Here is a 22,151-nt window from a genome sequence, read left to right as displayed (position 1 = left end):
AATATTCTTCGGGTTGTACTCATTTTAACACATCCGATCTCCAAAATTTGAAACAAGATGATCATAAGATGTGTCTCATGGTTTGTACACATAGCGGTGCATCATAATCTGCATATTTGACAAAACGAGTGCAGACTAAGATAAAATTCCACAAAATCTAGAAGATTCTATTGGATTTCATAAGAATGAACGTGTAAGAAAATTCAGTTGGTTGTCGTTTTTTTCCGTAATTTAACCTTACTTCAGAGGTAACGGTAATTTAACCTAATAATAATAATAATAATAATAATAATAATAATAATAATAATAATAATAATAATAATAATAATAATAATAATAATGGGAAAAAAAAATGAAGATCTTCCTTGAGTTGAAAGACTTGTAGTAGTTGCTAGTAGCCATATATATAATATAATATACAGTCAAATGTCACTACCATCCTCAAATTAATGCTACTTGTAATAATAGATACATACAAAAATGAAAAAACAAAGAAATGATACTCTTTTTTATATTTTTCCTCTTTCTAATGGCATTTTCTTCTTTCCACCATCCCTCAATGCTGTTGATAGGACAAAGTTAGTTCCTAAAACCCTCTTCTCTCACAAATTGCAAATTCTTGAGGGGTACCCCCTAACCACCACCACCACCCCACCCCCCCAATTTTCTGCTGCTGTGTTGCTTCAAAGATGGACATTGTTTCTTGAAATCCGTATTTATTCATGGACAAGTAACCATTTCTAGTTGAAGCTCAACTTGATAAGGTTTGTTCCGTTAAATCTTATCACGCCCACCACCTGTTTGATGAATGTCCTGACTTACCTTTTTTTTTTTTTTTTTTTTTGTTTTTTGTTTCTGCAGTTTTCTGAGGTTTGATGTAAAGATTCCATTTTTATGATAGCAGTAGATAGTTTCTGTTGTGTGATTTAGTTATGGCAAGAAGAGCACCGAGAATTCTTGAGCTGAGGGAGAAGAATGAAGTGAATTGCACTTGGGGTTTGTTCAGTGCTTTCGAATCCTGCCATGGCCGTTCGACTCGTAAGCTGATCTCTAACGGAAGGCCCGCGAACAAGCACATTATCGGTAACGGATAAATCCTGAATTCATAATCGATAATCATCGGAATTACGTGTAGGAAATTACAACTAACTGTTTTAAGACAAACCACATATGATCAGGTTTATGATGGTTGTTTTTCTTGATTGTTAATGATGGTTGGTTTTAGGATTGATTTTTTTGGTAGGTGATGTTATTAATATGTACCAAGACTGGGAATTGGTAGGTTTTACGCCATAAATGTCGAAAATCTTCTTGTGTGGCCCCTTGAATATATTATTAACTAGTTGTTGCTCCTACAATTATTGCACACTCACCGTGCTGGCCTTTGTACCGTGTTGATTAATGTTTTGCAGTGAAAGCCGTAGGTTGTAATTTTATTTATTTTAATTTAATATGTTACAGATTGTCCGAGAAAGCTTCACCAAATTGCCAGCTTTGATCAAGAATGCCGAAGAATTCAAGTAAGCCGTAATTATATATAGCTATTTTCTGTCACCGTAATCCAATTTTGTTGGATAAATTTGTGTCTAATTCTCTATACATTTCGACGGTTTTCAAGAAACACCAAATTAGTTTACGTTATCCTAATCTGCTGACATTTTTTCAAATCTTGCATTCTTGAAAAAAGCTTAATCCGTATTTGTAAGAGTTTTTTCCTCGGAAAGATGGAACTATAACTAACCTATAATTTTATTTTGCTGCAGAATGAAACTGAACAAAATATAGTGAAGGGACAACAAAAACAAGAAGAAGAAGAACATGCGAAAATGGACTCGGAACTTCTTGACCGTCTCTTGAAAGCTCAAAAGAGAGCAAGGAGGAAGAAAAGGGCTATCTTGAACGGCGACTCGCCTTCGACTTCAACCGAGATTTCTTTAAACAAACTCACACTCGCAGCAATTTTGGAACAGAATCTACAACGGAAGAACATTTATCAGTATACATATTCCCAACCGAAAGCAAGTCCGATAAACCCGCCTTCCGATAAAATAATAATATTAAAGCCGGCCTCGCAAAACTCGAAGCGTTCCGTGAATGTATCTTGCCATTGCTCTTCGCTGCAATCCTCCCACAAAAATTTAGATCGAACAACATCGGATGGGAAATCTACTTCCTTTTCTTTCAGACAAGTGAAGCAAAAACTGAAACATACTTTTGGAGTTAATAATAAACTATCGCATGACAAAGACGGAAGCCAGTGTAAGAAGCAAGACCCGAAAAAATCGAATAGGGGTTCGGACATTAGTGGTGTGACTGAAACGGTGAGGAAGAAATTAGACTACTCGAGCGTTGGATATTCGAATAAGGAGGAACTTGAATTTGAATTTGATGTGATTTTGGAGGCGAAGAGACACCTTTCTGCACGATTGAAAAATGTGAACGGATTTGAGAATGCGACGAGAAAGAAGTCAACCAAAACTCTCGGCCGGATTCTCTCCTCACCCGAGCATAGTCTAATTAGTAGTCCCTTAAGACCAAACACAGAGGTTTCATCATGTGATTATTACAACACATATGAAAATACGTTGCAAGTAATAAATACAGAGACGATTTCTCTGATCCGAAGCACTGATGTTGAATCGCACAAGATTGATACTTCTGTGATAGATGGTAAGAATTTATGCCATTTTTTTAGCTTAATTTTTGCATTGTATATAATCTGATTTTTTTTTTACATGTTTGGTAATGTTTTTACAGGCGAACGAAAAATTGTGTTGCAGCCCGAGTTAGATATTTCAGAAGTGGCGAGTGAACTAAACGGCACCGATGTTGTAACCATAGATACAGTTGAATTGCAAAAGGACGATGAAACGATAATGCAATCCATATCGGTGAGTGTTTCAAATGTAAACAAAAGAATAAAAACACCCGTCTTTTTTTCCTTCACTAACTTGTTTTTTTGCTTTAAAGGATTCACACTCGGAAAACGAGGCATCTACATCTACAGCCGACAGTACTAAGCTTCTAGAAGAACATCGAAGCCCAGTTTCTGTCCTCGAGCCGTTTTTCACGGAAGATTCCAACAGCCCACCAAACATCACACTTCAAACTGGTAAGAATATTGAATTAAATTATAAGATAATAATTATCTCCTCTTTGATATTAAATGGGTTTTTACTAATTATCGTTTTTTTCAGCTCGAAAAAAATTGCAGCCACTTCGTCTCAACTTTGAAGAATGTTCATTCGAATCATCCTTTGAAAAATCGTACATAGAAGAAGACCAAGAATATATATCGGAATACGTGCACTCGGTTTTGGAAGCTTCTTGTTTAAACTGGGAGCATCTATCGGAAATCGAATCTCCGCCCGAAGAGCTTCTAGAACCTTCCATATTCGAAGAAGTGGAGTTTCTTCACAGTGACTGTTACTTCGACCCCAAGCTTCTGTTTGATCACATGAATGAAGTTCTATTACATATTTATAGATTCCATTTTTGCCCTTCACCATGGCTAGATTTCGTAAAACCGAGAACGAGAAGGGAGCCACTTGCAGAAACTGTGCTTGATGAGGTTATGACAGAGGCTGAGTTCTATTTGCTTCCTCGGACAGAGAAAAGAACCTTGGACCAGCTTGTCTCGAAGGACGTGGCGGACTGTAGATCTTGGCTCGATGTTCGGTTCGATAAGGAACAAATTGTGAGTGAGATTTCGGAAGATTTGCTCGAGGAATCCATACTGGATATCCTTGTTGAGTTTCATGTATGATGATTAATGAAGCATTTGTTCATAATATTAATTAATAAACGTTTCAACTTTTTTTTTTTCTTCTTCTTCCTTTTAGTTCCTGCAAAAATTTGAAAAAAAATAGAAAAATACTGTGAAAGTTTTCCATTATATCCGAATATTATAAACTAATGTAATTTCCGAAATTTATGAGATTCTGCTGATTCCAAGGCATTTCAAAATCGGAATGAATTTTTGCATTCCGATGTTTTTGGAAATAACCCATTTTTCACTTCCGAAAAAATGTGATTTTTATTTTATTTTATTGAGAAGCCATTTCCAATCAATTTCATTTGATTTCCACCCCTAGTTACTATTGCAGACACTAGTTATATTCATATTTTCAAATTAATATTTTTTTTATAATATATATTTCTACCTATAATTTTCCAAAGTATATTTAAAAAAAGGTTGCTGATAAATGCAGGACGAGTTTTAATAAATGTAGGACATTTTATTTTAAAAATTCAAAATCTAATATATATATATATATAGTATATACCATCTTATTTTGTTAAATGCATTTTTTTAGAAGTTTTCAACGATATTATTTTGAGAATATATCACACGAATATTTTCTAGTAAACATAGACACTTTATTTAATAATTCAAAATTATATTTATCATCTTTTTTCTTTCAAACTCCTTTTCATCGTCATTATTTTGGAAGAATACCATACCATTAATCACCAATAGCATGGATTTATCGGTTTTGGCAAATGATACGGTTTAAAATGAGGTAAAAATTTAGTTATACTCAATGTCAATATCGAATATTAAAGACTAATAAATTTAGAGTTTTCTTCATATGTGTTTGAAACTCGAAATCGTAGAGAATAAAAGTTCAAATTAAAAAAAAAAATAAAAAAAAAAATCATAAGTTTACTAAAAATTTGTATTCATGATTTCCTTAAAAAAAAAATGATCCATTTAATCAATTAATTAATTTATTTATTTTATATAGTAGATATAGTAGATTCTCCACGGCCATTCCCGCCACATATAAAAACCTCTCACAAAACCCTAGCCCCCTTCTCACACTAAACCCCTCTCTCTCTCTCTCTCTCTCTCTCTCTACCATTTGCGTTTTCCGCCATAGCTCCTCTGCAACAAGAAATGGATGCGCAGGACGTGAAATCGAACGTGGTTCTCATCCTAGACTTCGGTTCTCAGTACACACATCTCATCACCCGAAGAATCCGCGCCCTAAACGTCTTCTCCCTCTGCGTCAACGGCACCTCCTCCCTCAAATCGATCACCGATCTCAACCCCCGCGTTATCATCCTCTCCGGCGGCCCCCACAGCGTCCACGCTCCCGACGCGCCGTGCTTCCCGCCCGGTTTCATCGAGTACGTGGAGGCGAACAAGGTCCACGTTTTGGGCATCTGCTATGGGCTGCAGCTGCTCGTGCAGCAGCTCGGCGGCGAAGTCAGGGTCGGGGAGAAGCAGGAGTACGGTAGGATGGAGATTGCCGTTGAGAAGTCCGCCGGATTGTTTGGGTATAAGAACGTCGGCGACCGGCAGACCGTCTGGATGAGCCACGGCGACGAGGCGGTGAAGTTGCCGGAGGGGTTTGAAATTGTGGCGAGGAGTAAACAGGGAATCGTGGCTGCGGTTGAGAATCCAACCAAGAGGCTTTATGGATTGCAGTACCACCCCGAGGTTGTTGTTTTTTTCGATTTTCGATTTAAATTAGATTTCTTGTGCTCTGTTTTTCAAATCCCATTGAGAATTGATTTGTACATAGTCTGGCATTTAGAAAATTTGGTGGTTTTGTTTAATTTAATTTTCGATTTTGATGTTAGATGTATGTAGTATGGTGAAGCACTAGTCCGATTTTCGTTTTGAACTCGATTGAATTTCGGTGCCACCTAGTTCCTTTTGTTATCGAACTCAACTGAAATCTCACCTTAAGCATAACGAAAATTTGCTCTTTGGCTCGAAGATATATTTGTTTTGATGATTGTACGAATCTTTTGCAGGTAACACATTCACCGGAAGGAATGGAAACACTAAAATATTTCCTCTTTGACATATGTGGAATTACCGCTGGGTGGAAAATGCAAGATGTTCTAGACGAAGAATTGAAAGTTATTACAAACACAGTCGGACCAACAGACCACGTCATATGTGCGTTGTCTGGTGGCGTTGACTCCACAGTTGCAGCTACCCTTGTCCACAAGGCAATTGGAGATAGGCTTCATTGCGTCTTTGTCGACAATGGATTATTAAGGTCTGCATAGATTTATATCATGGTTATCCATTTTGCAGTTCTTGATTTTTCTCATTCTTGATTTTTTGATTTTTTTTTTTGACAGGTGGCAGGAGAGGGAGAGAGTGATGCAGACGTTCCAGAGCGATCTTCATTTACCAGTTACTTGTGTCGATGCTGTGGATCAATTCTTGAGCAAGCTAAAGGGTGTTACCGAACCTGAAAAGAAACGAAAAATAATCGGAAACGAATTCATCAATATTTTCGATGCATTCGCTCACGATTTAGAGCAGAAATTGGGAACAAAGCCTGCTTATTTAGTTCAAGGAACATTGTACCCCGATGTGATTGAATCATGCCCGCCACCTGGCAGTGGAAGGACACACTCCCACACGATTAAAAGTCATCATAATGTGGGAGGGCTCCCAAAGGACATGAAATTGAAGCTTATCGAACCACTTAAACTTCTGTTTAAAGACGAGGTATTGTGTTTCAAGAAACTTTATTTTATTACTTTGGTAAATAATATTATTTTATTTTTTTATTTACTATAATTTTTAATTTCTGTAAAGGTTCGTGAACTGGGAAAAATCATGGGAGTTCCACCGGCTTTCTTGAAACGCCACCCTTTTCCTGGGCCTGGCCTTGCTGTACGTGTACCTGGTGATGTCACTTTAGAAAATCGCTTGGATATTCTACGAAGGGTATGTAATATTTTTTTCTTCTCGTGCACATGACATATGGGAATGGAAATCGATGTTTCAACATTTTCAATATTTTTCGATATCAGGCGGATGAGATTTTCATTCAAGCTATCAAAGATGCTGGAATATACGACGCCATATGGCAAGCTTTTGCTGTGTTTATGCCAGTACTAACCGTTGGAGTTCAAGGCGATCAAAGAACACACAGTTACGCCATTACGCTTAGAGCTGTCACGAGCCAAGATGGAATGACTGCAGATTGGTATATATATACATATTTAAATTGCTAATTTTTTTGTGCTTTCAAGTCCAATTATTATTGACATACGATAACCTTTTTTTTGCAATCTGGTCCAGGTATTACTTTGATCACAAGTTTCTTGCTGATCTGTCAACGAAGATTTGCAATGAAGTCCCTGGTGTAAACCGAGTTCTTCTTGACATCACTTCAAAACCTCCGTCCACAATTGAATGGGAGTAAGTTTAGGTCTAATTCTCGACGATGTTCGATTAGACCCTTATGAATATATAGGTTGCATTCCCTATTTTTTATGATAGTGAGTTTCGAGATTTTTCATCAAGTCTTGAAATGAGTATTTATGTACTCTCAAGGATTTAAGTACTTTGATCTCACAAGTTAGTTTATTATTTGTTCAATTGTAATGTTATTTGAATCAGATTTGATTTTTTATGATGAGATTTTGATTGAGCAATGTGCATGGGTTTGATAAGGCTCTTATTATATTTTTGCAACGGGCTTCGTCGAGTACAGTCGAAATATTTCGTGCAAACTATTAAAATGAAAAAAATCAATTTGAGAATAATATTTTCTTGATTTGTGAGTTTTGAAATTTTTTATTTTTCAAAAATTTGGAACCGGAATCGGAACATATATGTGAGATTTTGATTTTGATTTTCGTTTCGATATATCAACAAAATGGCTTATCCTAAAAATAGAGGGAATTAATTCCCTGCAGTTAGATGTTTTATGTTACTCAAATAAATACATATATATATCTATATATTACATTAAAAGAGAACACACAAAATCTTCAATATTTTCGTATAATTTTCTGAAGAGCTTGTGTGATCACCCCTGCTGATGCACCTTTCAATCCTTTGCACTGCAAAAATAAAATAAAAAATAAGTAAATAAATAGAAAATTATAATTTTTTATTTTATTTTTTAATTAAAATCACATTGTGCATAAATGAGAGCAAACCTTGGCTTTTATAGTGACAGAAAGAATTCCGTCACCATTCGAAGACTGCACGTTTTGCGTATCCATACGCAGTTTCCGTATAGCTTCCATCACTTGTAGCAACACTCCTTCCTTCTCGCAACACCTCAACTCGATCGAAACATCCTTATCCGAAACGGTGACACTTATATTATCGGGTCCCACTTTCTCGATTTCACAAGCCTTCCTCTTATTGGCCAATGGCTTCTTCGTAATATTGCCGGTTTTATGGGGGCCGTAATTGTCCGAAGTCCTTTCCACTCTATCGTGAGGTTTGCTCTGCATTGTCGACTCTAGCTCTTCGACTTTTCTCTCGAGCTCTCTCAAGTACTCTATTGTATTATCGAGTACCGATATTTTGTCGACCTGGAAAAAAAAACAGAGCCTATAACTTTTAGTTCATGAGATAAAAGACGAATTTGAGGACAAACTGCTTTTTTTTTTTTTTTTTTTTTTTTTACCTTGCCACCTGACGGGACTAGTGATCCAAGAATCGTGAACCTCTCGTTAATTTTTTCCCTTCGTTTTCTTTCAGATAAGACATGGTTCCTATCGTTTTCATCTGTTTCTTGTCTAGAATTGCCGTTTTCGTTTTTACGATCATTCCCATGCATTTTACCGACTTCGAATAGTACCTTTTTTAGCAACTTCTGTTGAATATTCCCACTCTGATTAATTACGTTTGAACCCACTAACCCATTTTTCCTCCAACAAACAAAGCTCGATTCCCTACACCCGTTTTTTAAATACGGACCGAAAATCAAGTGATGGGAAGTCTTCAAAAAATTCGAAAGCACACTCTCGTAATGAACATCATCATTCCCTTGCAAAGATTCTTGATTCTTGACAACCGTAACATGATCTTCGTGAGTTTGAGATATACAGTCGCTCGAGTTTGTTGAGTTATTGTTGTTCGGATAATTGCTGATGTCATCGTCCCCTTCTAATAAATTCGACTCCTCCTCCCTTAGTAGATTATCTGCAAAATCGTCCGAAAAGTTCTCGGGGGTACAAATGTCCATGTTCGGACAATCCAAAAGCTGATTGAGATTGTCTGCGAATTCGAGTTCATCGTTGTTTGTGGTGATATTGTTGGGGAGGTAATTAGGAACGTTTGAGAAACTTCCGGAAGGACTGTCGAGGAACGAGGATTTTATATGCTGGATCAGATTCGGATCTTCTTGAACCTTTTAATACAAGAAACATATTAATTTTTTATTTGAAAAATGATCGGGTAAAATTGGTTCGATGAAAAAAACAAACTCGAATCATAGTGGCATTACTAGTTCAGTTGCCCCGAGCTCGAATACGCCTCCTAAATGTGGAAAGCACACTATGGTCTGCAGTTGAGAAATTTAAATTCTTGTAAGGAAAAAAAAATGTTATTTTCAAGAAAACAACATGTGTTCAAATATGTCTTGTTTCGGGTTTTCGGTTTTCAGACAATAAACATTAGTACCTGAATAGATGCACTCTGGAAAAATGCAACGAAAATCCCGTCCAGCCATACATATGTAGTAGATATCAAGAATCAATAAAAAGTCGAAAAATTCAATTAACTCCCCACAAAAAAAAAACATCAATGATTATAAATAAATAACATTCGGTTTTCACTTGCCTTTGCAAGCAAGGAACGAGAGAAAACTTTGGTGTCGGCACGACCGGCATTGCACAGCCAGATCATCTGATCTTTCGATAACGACCTTCCAGGCAACCTTTGAAATTCAAAACAAAATATCATCAATTCATCGTAACTCATTTATTTATTTTTCATTTCGAAGCAAAAACGAATTTCTTGAAATTAAAGAAGAATATACCCTTGGTCGGCATTGAACACAAAAGACATACAAACCAAGAAATACCACTCGGCATCGGTTAGATCTTCGGGTAATAATGCAGCCGTGGGCCGTTTAGATTGAGGGTTGGTTTCACCGAGCGACAAAGACTCGTAAAGTTCCCTCAATTGATCGCTCCTCTGCAACCCTAGCTGATCCGTGCTGTTCGATTCTGCGGCCTGTACCGTTTTTCGAGTCTTTATATCTCCGTTGTAGTACCCTTCGCCCCATTCCAACGCCCTAAAAAAAAGATTCGATTTTTAAGGACTAATTAACCTGGCCCTCAAGGAACTATTATCATTTATCAACACATTGAATGTTTGCTTCAATGATTTTTCAGACAAAAAGGTGTGTTCTTGATTAAAACATGGGATTATGTGTAATAAAAAAATCAAAATTACAAAAAAAAAAAAAAGAAAAGGTCAACTTTAAAAATTGTAATCCTGCAATTCTGGAAACAGATTAACACACACACACACACACACACACACACACACACAGAGATACAAAGATTGATTCAAGAATCAAGAACACATTGCACAATTATTGACAGAGGTAGCAGAAACAAAAGAACCTTGGATTTTTGGACACCCATTCATCTGTGTGAAAATATTTCCTTCTTGTGGGGGTGGGGAGGGGGGGGTGGGGGGGGGGGGGGGGGGGGGGGGGGGTGGTGAAAGTAAAGAGTAAAGATTGAAGCTTTTTACCCTGGTTGAATAGAAGAAATGGACCAGAAGATTCCATAGCTCCAATGGATGCTTCTAACAGCAAGAGCAAGTTGCTTCCTTAGATTCTGGTTTTGGTTTCCAGTAGCCATTCTTCAGCTCTACCTAAAAACACACACTTATACACACACACACATATAAATAAATATATATATGTAATAATTATAAATAATAAATAATTAAAAAAGATACCAACTTTGATTTTTGACCAGCTCTCTACTTTGATGAAAATTTTTACAATATTCTCAGGTCCATACCAGAAGCTAAGAAAGGTTGGTGGAGTGGGGGGTGGGGGTGGGGTCAACGTTGAAAGGTCAGAAATACCCTTTTTGGTCAACAGGGTACAACTCGGAAGAGCTTGATGTACAATAAAAATGGCTGCTTCCCAGTAGAAAACTTCTGGTCCCAAAAAATGAAAAATAATTATAAAAAACAAAAAAAGAAACAGTTCCCTTCAGAATCAAGAACTAGCATGCATGTGTATTACATGGCATATTCTTTTTCAAATATTATCTTGCATAAATAATATGCCTACATTTTGATTGGGGGGGTGGGGGGTGGGGGGGGGGGGGGGGGGGGTGGGGTTAGAGAATTACAAATACCAAATTATTTAGCAGCTTCTGCAAAAGCCATACACAGTTTTTTTATTGCTTCTTGAATTGGGAATCTGTGATAACTGATAAGCTTTTGAATATTGAAACATTTTTCTTTTTTCTATTTTTAAATATTATATATATATATATGTATAATTAATTAATTAAAATTTAAAATTAAAATTATTTTTTAGTTTATGATTTTATATATATTTTTTTAGTTTTATTATAAGTTAAAAGGACTATTTTTTTTAAATATTGAGTTTTAGTTTTTAAATTTCGATTATTATTAAAGAGTATTTTTTATTATTAATTTTTTTTTGATAGAAATTATTAAATATTTAAATATGTAAAAAGGAGATGGATATTGATGTTTATACACGTGTAAAAAGATTGAGGGATGGCTTGAAGAAAAGAAGAAAATAGAGACAAGGTAGACCAAATATAGGCAGTGACTAGACATACAAACAAATTGAGGGTATTAAATTTATTAATATAACAAAAGATGTAAGCAAACCATGTGGAAATTAACATATCTTTTGCATTTGCATTAAGGGTAAATTACAAACACCCCCTGAGGTATGGTCAAATTACAAAAACACCCCTCTTGTTTGGATAATTACAACCACCCCCTCAACTCATCAAATTTAGTGGAATTTTCGAGATTATATGGAATATTATCACTTTTGTACCCGTTTTATCCTATTCAAACTCTACATTATGAAGCAAGATGATCATAATATGTGATTTTTAACTTGTATATATCAGTTTGTGGTGCATCGAAAACTGTATTTTTTACACAAAAATAGTACAAACTAGAGCACATTTCACGAAATCTAGATGACTATGTTGAATTTGGCACCATAAATGTGCAGATCTAAGAAAAAATCATAGTTGAGGGGTAGATGTAATTATCCAAACAAGAAGGGGTTTTTTGTAATTTTACCATACCTCAGGGGTGTTTGTAATTTACCCTTTGCATTAATGACTCAATATTTTGTTAGGTCTACATTATATATATATATATATATATATATATATATATATATATATATATATATATATATATATATATATATATATGTATATATATATATATATATATATATATTTTATTTTAAATTTTTAACCTAATTAATGAAATTGAACTTGGTACAATTTAAATTCCAAGAGTGGATGGTTTTTCCCTAATTCTTTTATGTATAAACAAATGGATTGCGATATATATGTATTATTAATATTTCAGTCTTGATAATGGCCAATGGGTGCTATTTTAGGTGCGTAAATCGGACTGATCGAATTGAAATTAACACTTTCAAATTTTTTATTTTTTATTTTTTATTTTTCATTTTGAAAGTGAAACAAGCTAATACTTATTCGGTAAACTGAAATTTTTCTCATTGTCATGGAAATCATAAATTTTAATTTTTCCTTGATCTATAATATATAAAATACATAATGTAAGTAATATTATAATTGTAATTTTTAGAATTGTTTTTGCAAATTAAAATTGGATAAAAGATTGAAATTGTATCTCGATCCAATAAAATTTAGGAAAACCAAAATATATATCGAAAATTCTCAGAATTTGGAATAAAATATTGTTCTAAAATCATCGAAATCATCGAAATTCCAAAAGAATCAAATTCTGATTACGTTGTATTTTTTTGTCTTTTAGTAACGGTGAATCTGTAATACCTGATTTTTTTTATAATGAGAAAACCCGCAATCAATCGTATAGGTACACTATGAATACATACACTCTCATATAATAGCTTGTAGACTATACGAAAGACGTAAATTACGCTAACGCAGTTCTTGCACGGCAAATCGAATGTGCCAATTATATAGTAGTTAAGCCATTATTAATTATTTTAATGAGGAAAATGATAATTATTAAGTTCATTGCACATGCTTAAATCTTTAACCAAGTGCAGATAGTGGTATCCCATCCACTAGTGAATCTAAGAACTGTTCTACCATATCATGTTTTTTTTTTTTTTTTTTATTATTATTATTATTATTATTATTATTATTATTATTATTATTATTATTATTATTATTATTATTATTATTATTATTATTATTATTATTATTATTATTATTATTATTATTATTATCATACGGCACCGTTCGGATAAAGGCATTCGAGAAATTTTAGTTGTTCAAGTAACTTGAATGAAATTTCAACATAATTTGGATATTTATTTCTGAATAAAATAATACCTATTAGAATACTGAAAATAGTCATTGGTAAAGATCATATGATTAGAACTTCATAATAGAATATTGATAACCTCATGCTAACAAGGCTCATATCTTTTACACGAGCTCCGATAAACTTATTTTTAATAGCTGATAAGTTTTGATAAACTTATTTTAAATCACTGATAAACTCTTATGTTTTATTTAGAAAAAAAGAAATTCCGAAATTGGAGTTTCAGAATTGTAACGGAAAAACGTGTTCCAATATAGAGAAAAAAAATGGAGGGGTGTGTGTGAAATGGTGGTTGAAAATGTAACAAGTAAAAAATAAGAGTACCAACCAACACAAATAGCAATTAATGAGGGTGCATTTATCTTTTGTGTTTCTTCAATTATATATATATATATATATATATATATATATATATATATATATATATATATATATATATATATATATATATATATATATATATATATATATATATATATATATATATATCACACATGCAAAGGTCTTGACTGAAATTGGCATAATTCGAGTTTTTTTTTTTTAATTTTTGATCACCTAAAATATAAATACATAACAATATTGATATTCTAAGTGAAAAAAATTGGAATTTCCATATTATTTTCGAAGCTTAAAATTGGATCGAAAATCGGAATCTCATGTGTCTTCCAAGTCAGATCCAAATGATTTTGAAAAAAATGGAATCAAAGTTTTGAAATTCAGATTAAAAAATATTGTTCCAAAATCGAACAATTTTGGATCGTAATCGACAGAAATCAAAAATTTCGTTCCAATTTTTACCCCTAATACGAACAAATAAATTTTTGAATCATGTATGTGAAATACTGAATCATTCATGTCATCTTCTCCAAAAAAAAAAAACAAACTTTCTTTTCATAATAATTTTATTTAATTTTACTTGATATAAATGTGAACTAAAAGACAAAACGTTGAGACGTGTCTACACTATGACCAAGAAACTCAACTACCCATTTTTAGGATGAAATTTGCAATTTTAATTTCGAATTCCATTCAAACTCACTCATAGTAAATTATTGACTTATAAATTTAGAATAATATATTTTTTTTCCCGAATTCAATAAATTATAATTTATGATTTTTATTAAAAAAAAATCAATACGTATGGGAATCTCATTTTTCGAAAACTAATTTTTTTTCTCGAGATTATACTTAATATATATTTCCAAAATTAATCGGACGAAATTTGAAACATAAAAATAGTAGAGACGTTTCTTTTTTGCTTAAACTCACTTCGCATCCTTTAAATATAGATTTTTGGCACTTTATAGTCTTGAAAAAAAAATAATAGCACTCAGCACCATTGAAACACAATAAATCATGCATAATGTACACTTGATGGATTTTTTAGGCTTATCAATGTAATTTTATATTTTTCATGGTATATTTTAGGATCGTTTCCAATATTCGTCAATCTGATTGCTATTAATTCTTTCTAAAGATGCAAAGTTGGAATTAAGTTGTTTCTTTGTGGATGCCCCCGAAAGTAAAAAAAAAAAAAAAATAATGGGTTGTCGATCGATACCGAAGTATCATTTCATTTTCAATATTTTATAGGAAAAAGAAAAATGATTGGAATTGGCCTTACATGCATCACATTTATTTTAGTCCAATTTTTTTTATTTTTTGAAAAAAAATTGACATTAATTAGGTATAAGTATAAATTCTAAGATACATTTACATATTTATGAAAGTGATTGATTTACATTCTTAGTCCTTTCATTCATCAATTGAGTGGCTATTTTTTGCCACTAAAATGTAGAGTCGTTATCAAAATAATTGCATGTTGGACCTTTCCATAATCGGCCAATGATTTGAGTCATAAATGCATTTTATTATATAAATATAAATACAATAAAAATTTCATTTAAGAAGAAAGTTGTGGTTAATAGTCAATTAGTCATTGTATAATAATAATAACTAAGGTACCATTTGACTAAACTAAACAGATGATAAACTGTTACATTTGGTAAGTTGTTTTAAGAACCGATAAGTTACTACGTCTTAAATTTAAAATTAATATTTAAAGTGTTTGGATAATGATTTTATGAACTATTTTTATTCATTATAAAATATATTTGTTATCCAACAACTTATTTTTTGAATTTTTAAGATATTTTTTAAGTTACAAAAAAACTATGAAAGAACTTATAACTCTTAAACATCTTATAAACTTTTTTTTAACAGCTCATAAGCTTAGCCCAAACACCTCATAAGCAATAAGATGATAAAAAGAATATTATTAAAAAAACAAATGTCATCATGATCATGGACAATTAAGAACAACAAAATAATGATAAATATGTATATAAGTTAATAGCTTAATACTTTAGAGTTTAGATTTACAAATATAATATACAAAATAATATTTGTTGATTTAAGGGGTGAAAATGAAATATATTATAAATTTCATCAGATTTACTTTTACGAATGAAAATTGAATTTTGGTACAAACACACAACCGACAGTGAGAATTCTTCTACAATTAGAAATTATTTATGTACTATTAATAAAGTCTATTTATACCATGCCCTTCTAACTCCTTTCATTTCAGAATTAATTTTTAATTCTTTAATTATTAATTATTAGGATAAATTACAAACACTCCCCTGAGGTATGGTCAAATTACAAAAACCCCCCTCTTGTTTGGATAATTACATCTACCCCCTCAACTATGATTTTTTCTTACACCTCCACCCTTATGGTGTCAAATTCAACATAATCATCTAGATTCCGTGAAATGTGCTGTATTTTGTACTCGTTTTGTGTAAAAATACAGTTTTCGATGCACCAGAAACTGATATATACAAGCTAAAAATCATATATTATGATCATCTTGCTTCATAATGTAGAGTTTGAATGGGATAAAACGGGTACAAAAGTGATAATATTCCATAAAATCTCGAAGATTCCACTAAATTTGAGGAGTTGAGGGGGTGGTTGTAATTATCCAAACAAGAGGGGTGTTTTTGTAATTTGACCATACCTCAGGGGGGTGTTTGTAATTTACCCTAATTATTAATTATTAATTTCAATTAGTTTATGAGCTATAACTGTAGATTTTTTTATATACGAATAGTAATTCTAAATTCGGTCAAAATACACCGGGTGATCTTGAACCATTGATCTAGATATGAGTGTAAATGAGTTGAGCCTACTCACGAGCTCGATGAGCCAACTCGACAAAAGCTCGAGCTCGAGTTCACCAAATTTGACTCGAACTCGAGCTCGAGCTCGGAAAATCAGGCTAGCTCGACTGGTCTATCATATACTTTTTTGTATTTATTTTATTGCTAATTTAAATTCCTTTATTCCGGAAAGGAAAAGATGGAGACACATTTTAGGCTTCATTCATTGCAAGAGTTTGAACACTTATCATTTCTCACTCACTTCATACATATTAATCATTCTCTCTCTCTTTTTTTTCCTTTTGGGAGATATTTTCAGTGGGGTATTTTTTATTACAATGTAAAATTATACACATATTAGGGGTGCAAAATCGAAACGGTCGAATTGGAATTATCATTTTCGGAATAATTCATAAAATAAAATTAGAAGTGAAAAGCTAATTACAATTTCTCATAAAAAAATTTGGAAAAATAGGAAATCCGAATTTCAAAAATTCAAATGGTAAAACTTGTTTCAAAATTGAATTTTTTTTTTTTTTTTGGATCGAAATCAGCGTCAGAATTTTCATTTTTTTAATCGCCTAATAATATAAATTACATTATAATGTTGATATTATAGGTACATATTTTTGAGAAATTTTTGGAATTTTAGAAAATTAAAATCGGATAAAAATTAGAAAACAATATGCCCACCAATTTCGTTTTTTTTTTTGAAATCGAAAAATCTAAACTATTAGAATTTGTAATATAGTACGGCCTGGCCCATGTTCAAAACACATCCCATATTGTAATAAACAAAAAAGCCCGGCCCAATCGAAAAACACATCTTAGAACCAACATTCAAACAACAAAATATGCAGTTCAACATTCAAACACAACACAAACTAAGCAGCAGCAGCAGCAAACCAAACTTCAAGAACCCGATTCTTGAAAATCTCAGTAATCAAACTTGTCGGTAATCATGTCCATGATATTTGCAACGACATCCTTCGACTCCCGAAGCAACTCGATGCTGTTCTTCAGCTTATGCCGCCTCCCTGCAACCGAAGGCGACTCCTCGAGTATATTCTCCAACCCGTTCCCCTTCGGCCCAATCACCTCATTCACAATCTCCATTTCCACGTCTTTGTTCACCAGCTTCTGCACGTTGAACAGCAAATGCAGCGCCATATTATCCACCATTCTCCTCAGCACAATCTCCCAATACGCCATCATCCTCATCTTCACGTCGAACGCTTCCTGCACAATGTCCTTCTCCCTTAGCTCGTATAGGTGAGCCACGTCGGTTTTCTCCAGCACGCCGGAGCCTATGTAGGACACGCTGTAGAACCTCTGGAGGGCTTTCTTGAAATCTTCTTGGTGAGCCATGAGCTTGCTCCACGAAGCGGAGTAATCGGGATTGCACGTGTAGTCGGTGAGCTTCTCCATCTCCACAATGTCGTTTACGTAATCGAATGATCGTTGTTTCATCTTGGCGATGAGTTTTTTCGCGGCTCTTCTTGTGGACGAAACGAGCTGTGGGTAGTTGACGGAATGCCTTAACAAAACGGAGACCACCACGTTTTCCACGTAACTCCATACTTTGTCTGTGAAATCAGAGGGTATTGTAGATATCGACTTCACCTTCTTTTTCAACAGAGTAAGAAAAGCAGCTTTAGGGAGGAAATTTGGGAGCCCGATTGCTTTAGTCTCCTCCAAAACCTTTATCTCGTCAATCAAGAACTTTTCGGAACCATTAGTGTCTTCTGCAGATCGAAGTTCCTCGGAGTATTTGTTGAGCATTTCGAAAACTCTAGCAGTACCGTGCATCTCCTTTTCATCGGGATATTCATCAAACTCTCCTCGGATAAGTATCTTTCTCAACGATTCTTTAGCACAGCCAAGAATGTACATGAAGGTTGTCATTGCTTCACTAACAGAGGTTAAATGCTTAGGCAGTTTGTTCAACTCTTCGACATTGGCAGTGAGCTTTTCGTTGATCTTCGTAACAATTCCAGGCAAACATTTGACAATAATGGTAGCTTGAATTTTCACCAGCCTTTCGGCCAAAACAGGAATCCCAACAATCGACTTGTTGATCTTTGACAGGTGGCGGTGAGTGTCGAAAAGCCTAGCTTCTTCCGCCCGAGCCTCCTCGTATGACTCGTCTCCAATACGATTCCTCACGCAGACATAACCGAGGCCGATGCTGACATCATCAGCCGTGACCTTCTCGAGCAATCCTTCGGGGGATTTATCAGCTTTCGTGACAACAGCAAGAGTTCTCTGCCCGGTTTTATCAACTTTCTGAGACATTCTTATAGACTCACAGGTCGAGAAATCGATACCTGCCGATAAAACATTGAGGATTATGCTCTCTTCCGGTGTGATAAACTCCATGATTATTTTGGAGATTTGTTCGTAGATGTCATCGGGTTGGCCGTGAACCGGAACTCGAGTTATACCGGGCAGATCAACCATGGTTAAATCGGGGACGCCGTTCTTTTTCACGACTAGGGTTAAGGGTTTGTTTGAAATCCCTTTCCCTTTTCCGGCGATCTCTTCAGTGGCGAGGCTAATTGCGTCGGAGATGTTTTCTTCATCGGTGGGGACTGTTTTGCCGTTGAATTCGAGGAAAATTTCAGGGTTAGGGTTTGGGTGATTCTGGAGACGCATAATTAGGGGTACCCTGGTGCAGATGCCTTGGCCTCTGGGGAGGCTGATTCCGGCGAGTGACTCTAGGACACTGGATTTTCCGGAGGATTGGTCGCCGACGACGACGATGGTGGGGAGCTGGATGCCTTCCTGCATGACTTTCAGGTGGCGCAGCCGGTCGATTGTGTCGAGGAGCGGCCTGATTTTGTCGTTGTAGGAAGAAACGATCGGAGCATTGTGAGCTGATGCTACAATTGATTTATCGTCTTCTTCTTCTTCATTATTGATTTTCAGGAGATTCAATTGTGGAACAGAGTCCACGACCGGCGGAGAGGCGGAGCTCCGGGCGGAAGCTGCTTCGGCGTCGGCGAGACCCGATATGAGAGCTTCGTTCGACGGATCGATTAGGAGACCTCTTTTGTAGGATGAAACGGCGTCGTCGTAGTTGTGGCGGCCCATGTGCGCCGCCGCGAGACGCGAGTAGCCCTTGCTCCAGACCGGCCGGAGCTCGACGGTCTTCTGCGCGTCGGAAATGGCTTCGGAGAATCTATTGAGGCCGGCGTAGGCGGCGGAGCGGTTGGAGTAGAGGACGTGGTTGTTGGGGGAGGAATTGATGCCGTCGGTGAAGTGGCGCACGGCGTCGCTGTAGTTGCCGGCGGCGAAGGCGGCGTTGCCTTTGGTCATTGCTCCGCTATCCATTGTTCGATCGAATTAATTAGGTATTTCGTGAAGATTAGACTCTCGATTTTGATTTACAGAGAGACTTGCAGAGTTATTGATCGGAGGGAAGGGTTTTAAGAGCGGCGATTGGGTGGCGGAATACGTCAGGCGGCTGATGTGACGTTGACGTGGCGGGGGACAGCTTTTTTCCGGTCAAGTCTTTTCTCCCTCTCTTTTTCCTTTCAAAGGACAAACCCACATCATTTAACGGTCTAGCCTTTACCACTAGGGTAACGGTCTAGGGTTCGAGTCCCCCCCACCCCTATTTCCCCTTGTAATGGACTTGAATTTACTTAAAAAAAAAAATAATAAATAATTAATATTAATATTGTATTCTCGATATTCTTCTTCACTTGGACTTGTTTATTAATTATTATATGTACACTATTGACTATTGAGTATTGATTATCCTTTTTAAAAAGTTTTATTTTTTTCTTTTTTTATTATTAAAACATTTAGAAAGACAAAAACAGAAAAGTAAAAAAGCACACACAATAATGCAATCGAAAATTACTATTACCCTACGGTATAGACCCGGCGATAGGGATGGAAATCAGAATGAAAATTTTGATTTAAAGGCCGATTTCAATCGAATTTTTTTATACTATTTTCATTCGAATTACCTATAGTCCAATTGGGACTTGCTTTTCGCGATTGTAAAATTGCTATTTGCGGTTTATTATTAAAATATTCTCTCTCTCTAGAAAAAGAAGTTTTTGAAGGAAATTTGCTTAAAAATTATTCTTGTTGATGTGATATACGAACACAAATGAGCTCATCGGATGAAGACCGTGATAGCGGATCTAACGAGGTAAAAATTCCGTCTTTTCGATCGAAAAAACCGGGAAAATTGTGCAAACGCCCAGCTCCACGCCCAATGCGGGCGTCCGGAAGCCAACTGCACGCCCAACTTGGGCGTGCATTGCTTAATTGGGCGCCCGAGTTGAGCGTCCGGTTCAAATCCGTTTTTTTTTTTTAAATAATTTTTTAATGTTTTTATCAGGACAATACGTCTACAACTGAAGTTGATCATACCGATTATTTTACAACAACTCAATTGTTTGACTCGGCGGACGAGTTAGTGGCTTGGGCGAGGTCCGTTGCAAGAGCTCTTTTCTTTTCGTGAGATTAATTAAAAAAATGCCCCCAAAACAAAGAAAGTGTGTCTGACTTGTGACCTGTTCGGAGGGCCCCGAAAAACTAACGTAGGCGACCTCGAAAAGGTCTGGTAGCAAAAAATTAAACTGTGGTTTTCAAATTGTCGGAGAGCGGCGGTTGGACGATAAATGGGGGCTCAGAATAGTATATGGGAAGCATAGTCATTTTCCGATATACATGTCTGGGCATGGGATTAGTGCATTGAATGAAGCGGGGGTGAAGATTATCAAGGATCTTTCACAAAGTCATGTGCCGCCCAAGAAGATTTTGGCTAACTTGAGACAAAATGGCTTGGGTCTCGATGCTTATTCGAAACAAATATATAATGAAAAGGCGAAATTGAGAAGATTAGCTAGGGGTGACCGTACAGTGATGCAACATTTGATTGGGTTGCTTGAGGAGCATAACTATACAAGTGGTTCAGTAAAGATGAAACCACACATGAAGTTATTGATTTGATGTGGGCTCACCCTCTATCTGTCGAATTGTTAAGTAAGTTTCCGTACGTTATACTACTTGACAGTACTTATAAAACCAATCAGTACAAATTGCCTTTGTTGGAGATTGTTGGTGTTACTCCTGTCGGAAAAAAATTTACTGTTGGAGTGGTATTTATGCGCCATGAAAATGAAGACCATTATACATGGGTGTTGCAAAGGCTGAAGAGACTTTCCCCCCCACATATTGATAGATACCGATTAAGGAAATAGAGATAAACACTAAAACTACAATAAAAGATAAAACAAAAGTAGATTTAATGCAAGAATCTTAAACATAAAATCCACCAAGTAGGTTGTCCGTATGGAGAGGACAATGCTCCAGAATTTCACACTGAATACTCATTCAAATCCCCCTAAAAACTAACAAGGAAAAACTATTTATATAAAACTAACATTAACTTCCTAATAACTAAATAGAAACTGCTCCTCTGGAGCAGTTATGGATATGGCTTATCCTTATCCATATTATTCAAATCTCCTGGAATTGTATCAGTACACCCCCCCTGAAAATTCGCCTTGTCCTCAAGGCGGAAAGGAAATTTCGGCCAATCTTGCCATAGAAGAATCTTCGGTACATAAATTGATGGATTCTTTATCTCTTACGACTGGAGTTTCACCATTCATAACTTCCATGAGTGAAAGGTTTGATATTTTGCAACGGTG

At 35.2% G+C, this 22,151-nt stretch overlaps 4 protein-coding genes across 6 annotated transcripts; 2 read left to right on the top strand and 2 right to left on the bottom strand.

The window, feature by feature from the left end:
• Positions 1 to 402: 402 nt before the first annotated feature.
• Positions 403 to 3,820, top strand: LOC105973722 (uncharacterized). Its single transcript, XM_012998761.2, has 7 exons — positions 403 to 764; positions 862 to 1,083; positions 1,462 to 1,520; positions 1,764 to 2,670; positions 2,758 to 2,891; positions 2,971 to 3,112; positions 3,198 to 3,820. The coding sequence occupies exons 2-7, from the start codon at positions 933 to 935 to the stop codon at positions 3,764 to 3,766; spliced, it is 1,962 nt and encodes a 653-aa protein (XP_012854215.2). The 5' UTR covers positions 403 to 764; positions 862 to 932; the 3' UTR covers positions 3,767 to 3,820.
• Positions 3,821 to 4,773: 953 nt separating this feature from the next.
• On the top strand, positions 4,774 to 7,413 carry LOC105973724 (GMP synthase (glutamine-hydrolyzing), putative / glutamine amidotransferase). The gene is made up of 6 exons (XM_088817795.1): positions 4,774 to 5,446; positions 5,767 to 6,017; positions 6,103 to 6,478; positions 6,569 to 6,700; positions 6,787 to 6,962; positions 7,058 to 7,413. The coding sequence occupies exons 1-6, from the start codon at positions 4,901 to 4,903 to the stop codon at positions 7,179 to 7,181; spliced, it is 1,605 nt and encodes a 534-aa protein (XP_088673921.1). The 5' UTR covers positions 4,774 to 4,900; the 3' UTR covers positions 7,182 to 7,413.
• A 188-nt stretch (positions 7,414 to 7,601) lies between these two features.
• LOC105973651 (transcription factor EGL1) lies at positions 7,602 to 10,841 on the bottom strand. 3 transcript variants are annotated; one of them, XM_088817780.1, is made up of 9 exons: positions 10,698 to 10,841; positions 10,484 to 10,619; positions 9,759 to 10,016; positions 9,560 to 9,656; positions 9,401 to 9,415; positions 9,225 to 9,281; positions 8,403 to 9,128; positions 7,924 to 8,307; positions 7,602 to 7,824 (listed from the first exon to the last, which is right to left on the bottom strand). In XM_088817780.1, exons 2-9 carry the CDS (start codon positions 10,591 to 10,593, stop codon positions 7,753 to 7,755), a joined length of 1,719 nt encoding a protein of 572 aa, XP_088673906.1. In that variant the 5' UTR covers positions 10,594 to 10,619; positions 10,698 to 10,841; the 3' UTR covers positions 7,602 to 7,752. The 3 variants fall into 3 exon arrangements, with proteins under 3 accessions (XP_088673906.1, XP_088673910.1, XP_088673904.1); XM_088817784.1 differs by having other exon boundaries at positions 10,484 to 10,606; positions 10,698 to 10,774; XM_088817778.1 differs by lacking the exon at positions 10,698 to 10,841 and having other exon boundaries at positions 10,484 to 10,650.
• Positions 10,842 to 17,243: 6,402 nt separating this feature from the next.
• LOC105973735 (dynamin-related protein 4C) lies at positions 17,244 to 20,037 on the bottom strand. Its single transcript, XM_012998773.2, has one exon. The coding sequence runs from the start codon at positions 19,807 to 19,809 to the stop codon at positions 17,413 to 17,415; it is 2,397 nt and encodes a 798-aa protein (XP_012854227.1). The 5' UTR covers positions 19,810 to 20,037; the 3' UTR covers positions 17,244 to 17,412.
• Between the last annotated feature and the right edge of the window lie 2,114 nt (positions 20,038 to 22,151).

This window comes from Erythranthe guttata, chromosome 1 (assembly GCF_056151865.1).
Source record: "Erythranthe guttata isolate IM_541 chromosome 1, IM_541, whole genome shotgun sequence".
Taxonomy (NCBI): Eukaryota; Viridiplantae; Streptophyta; class Magnoliopsida; order Lamiales; family Phrymaceae; genus Erythranthe; species Erythranthe guttata.
This window is presented reverse-complemented; position numbering and strand designations above follow the sequence as displayed.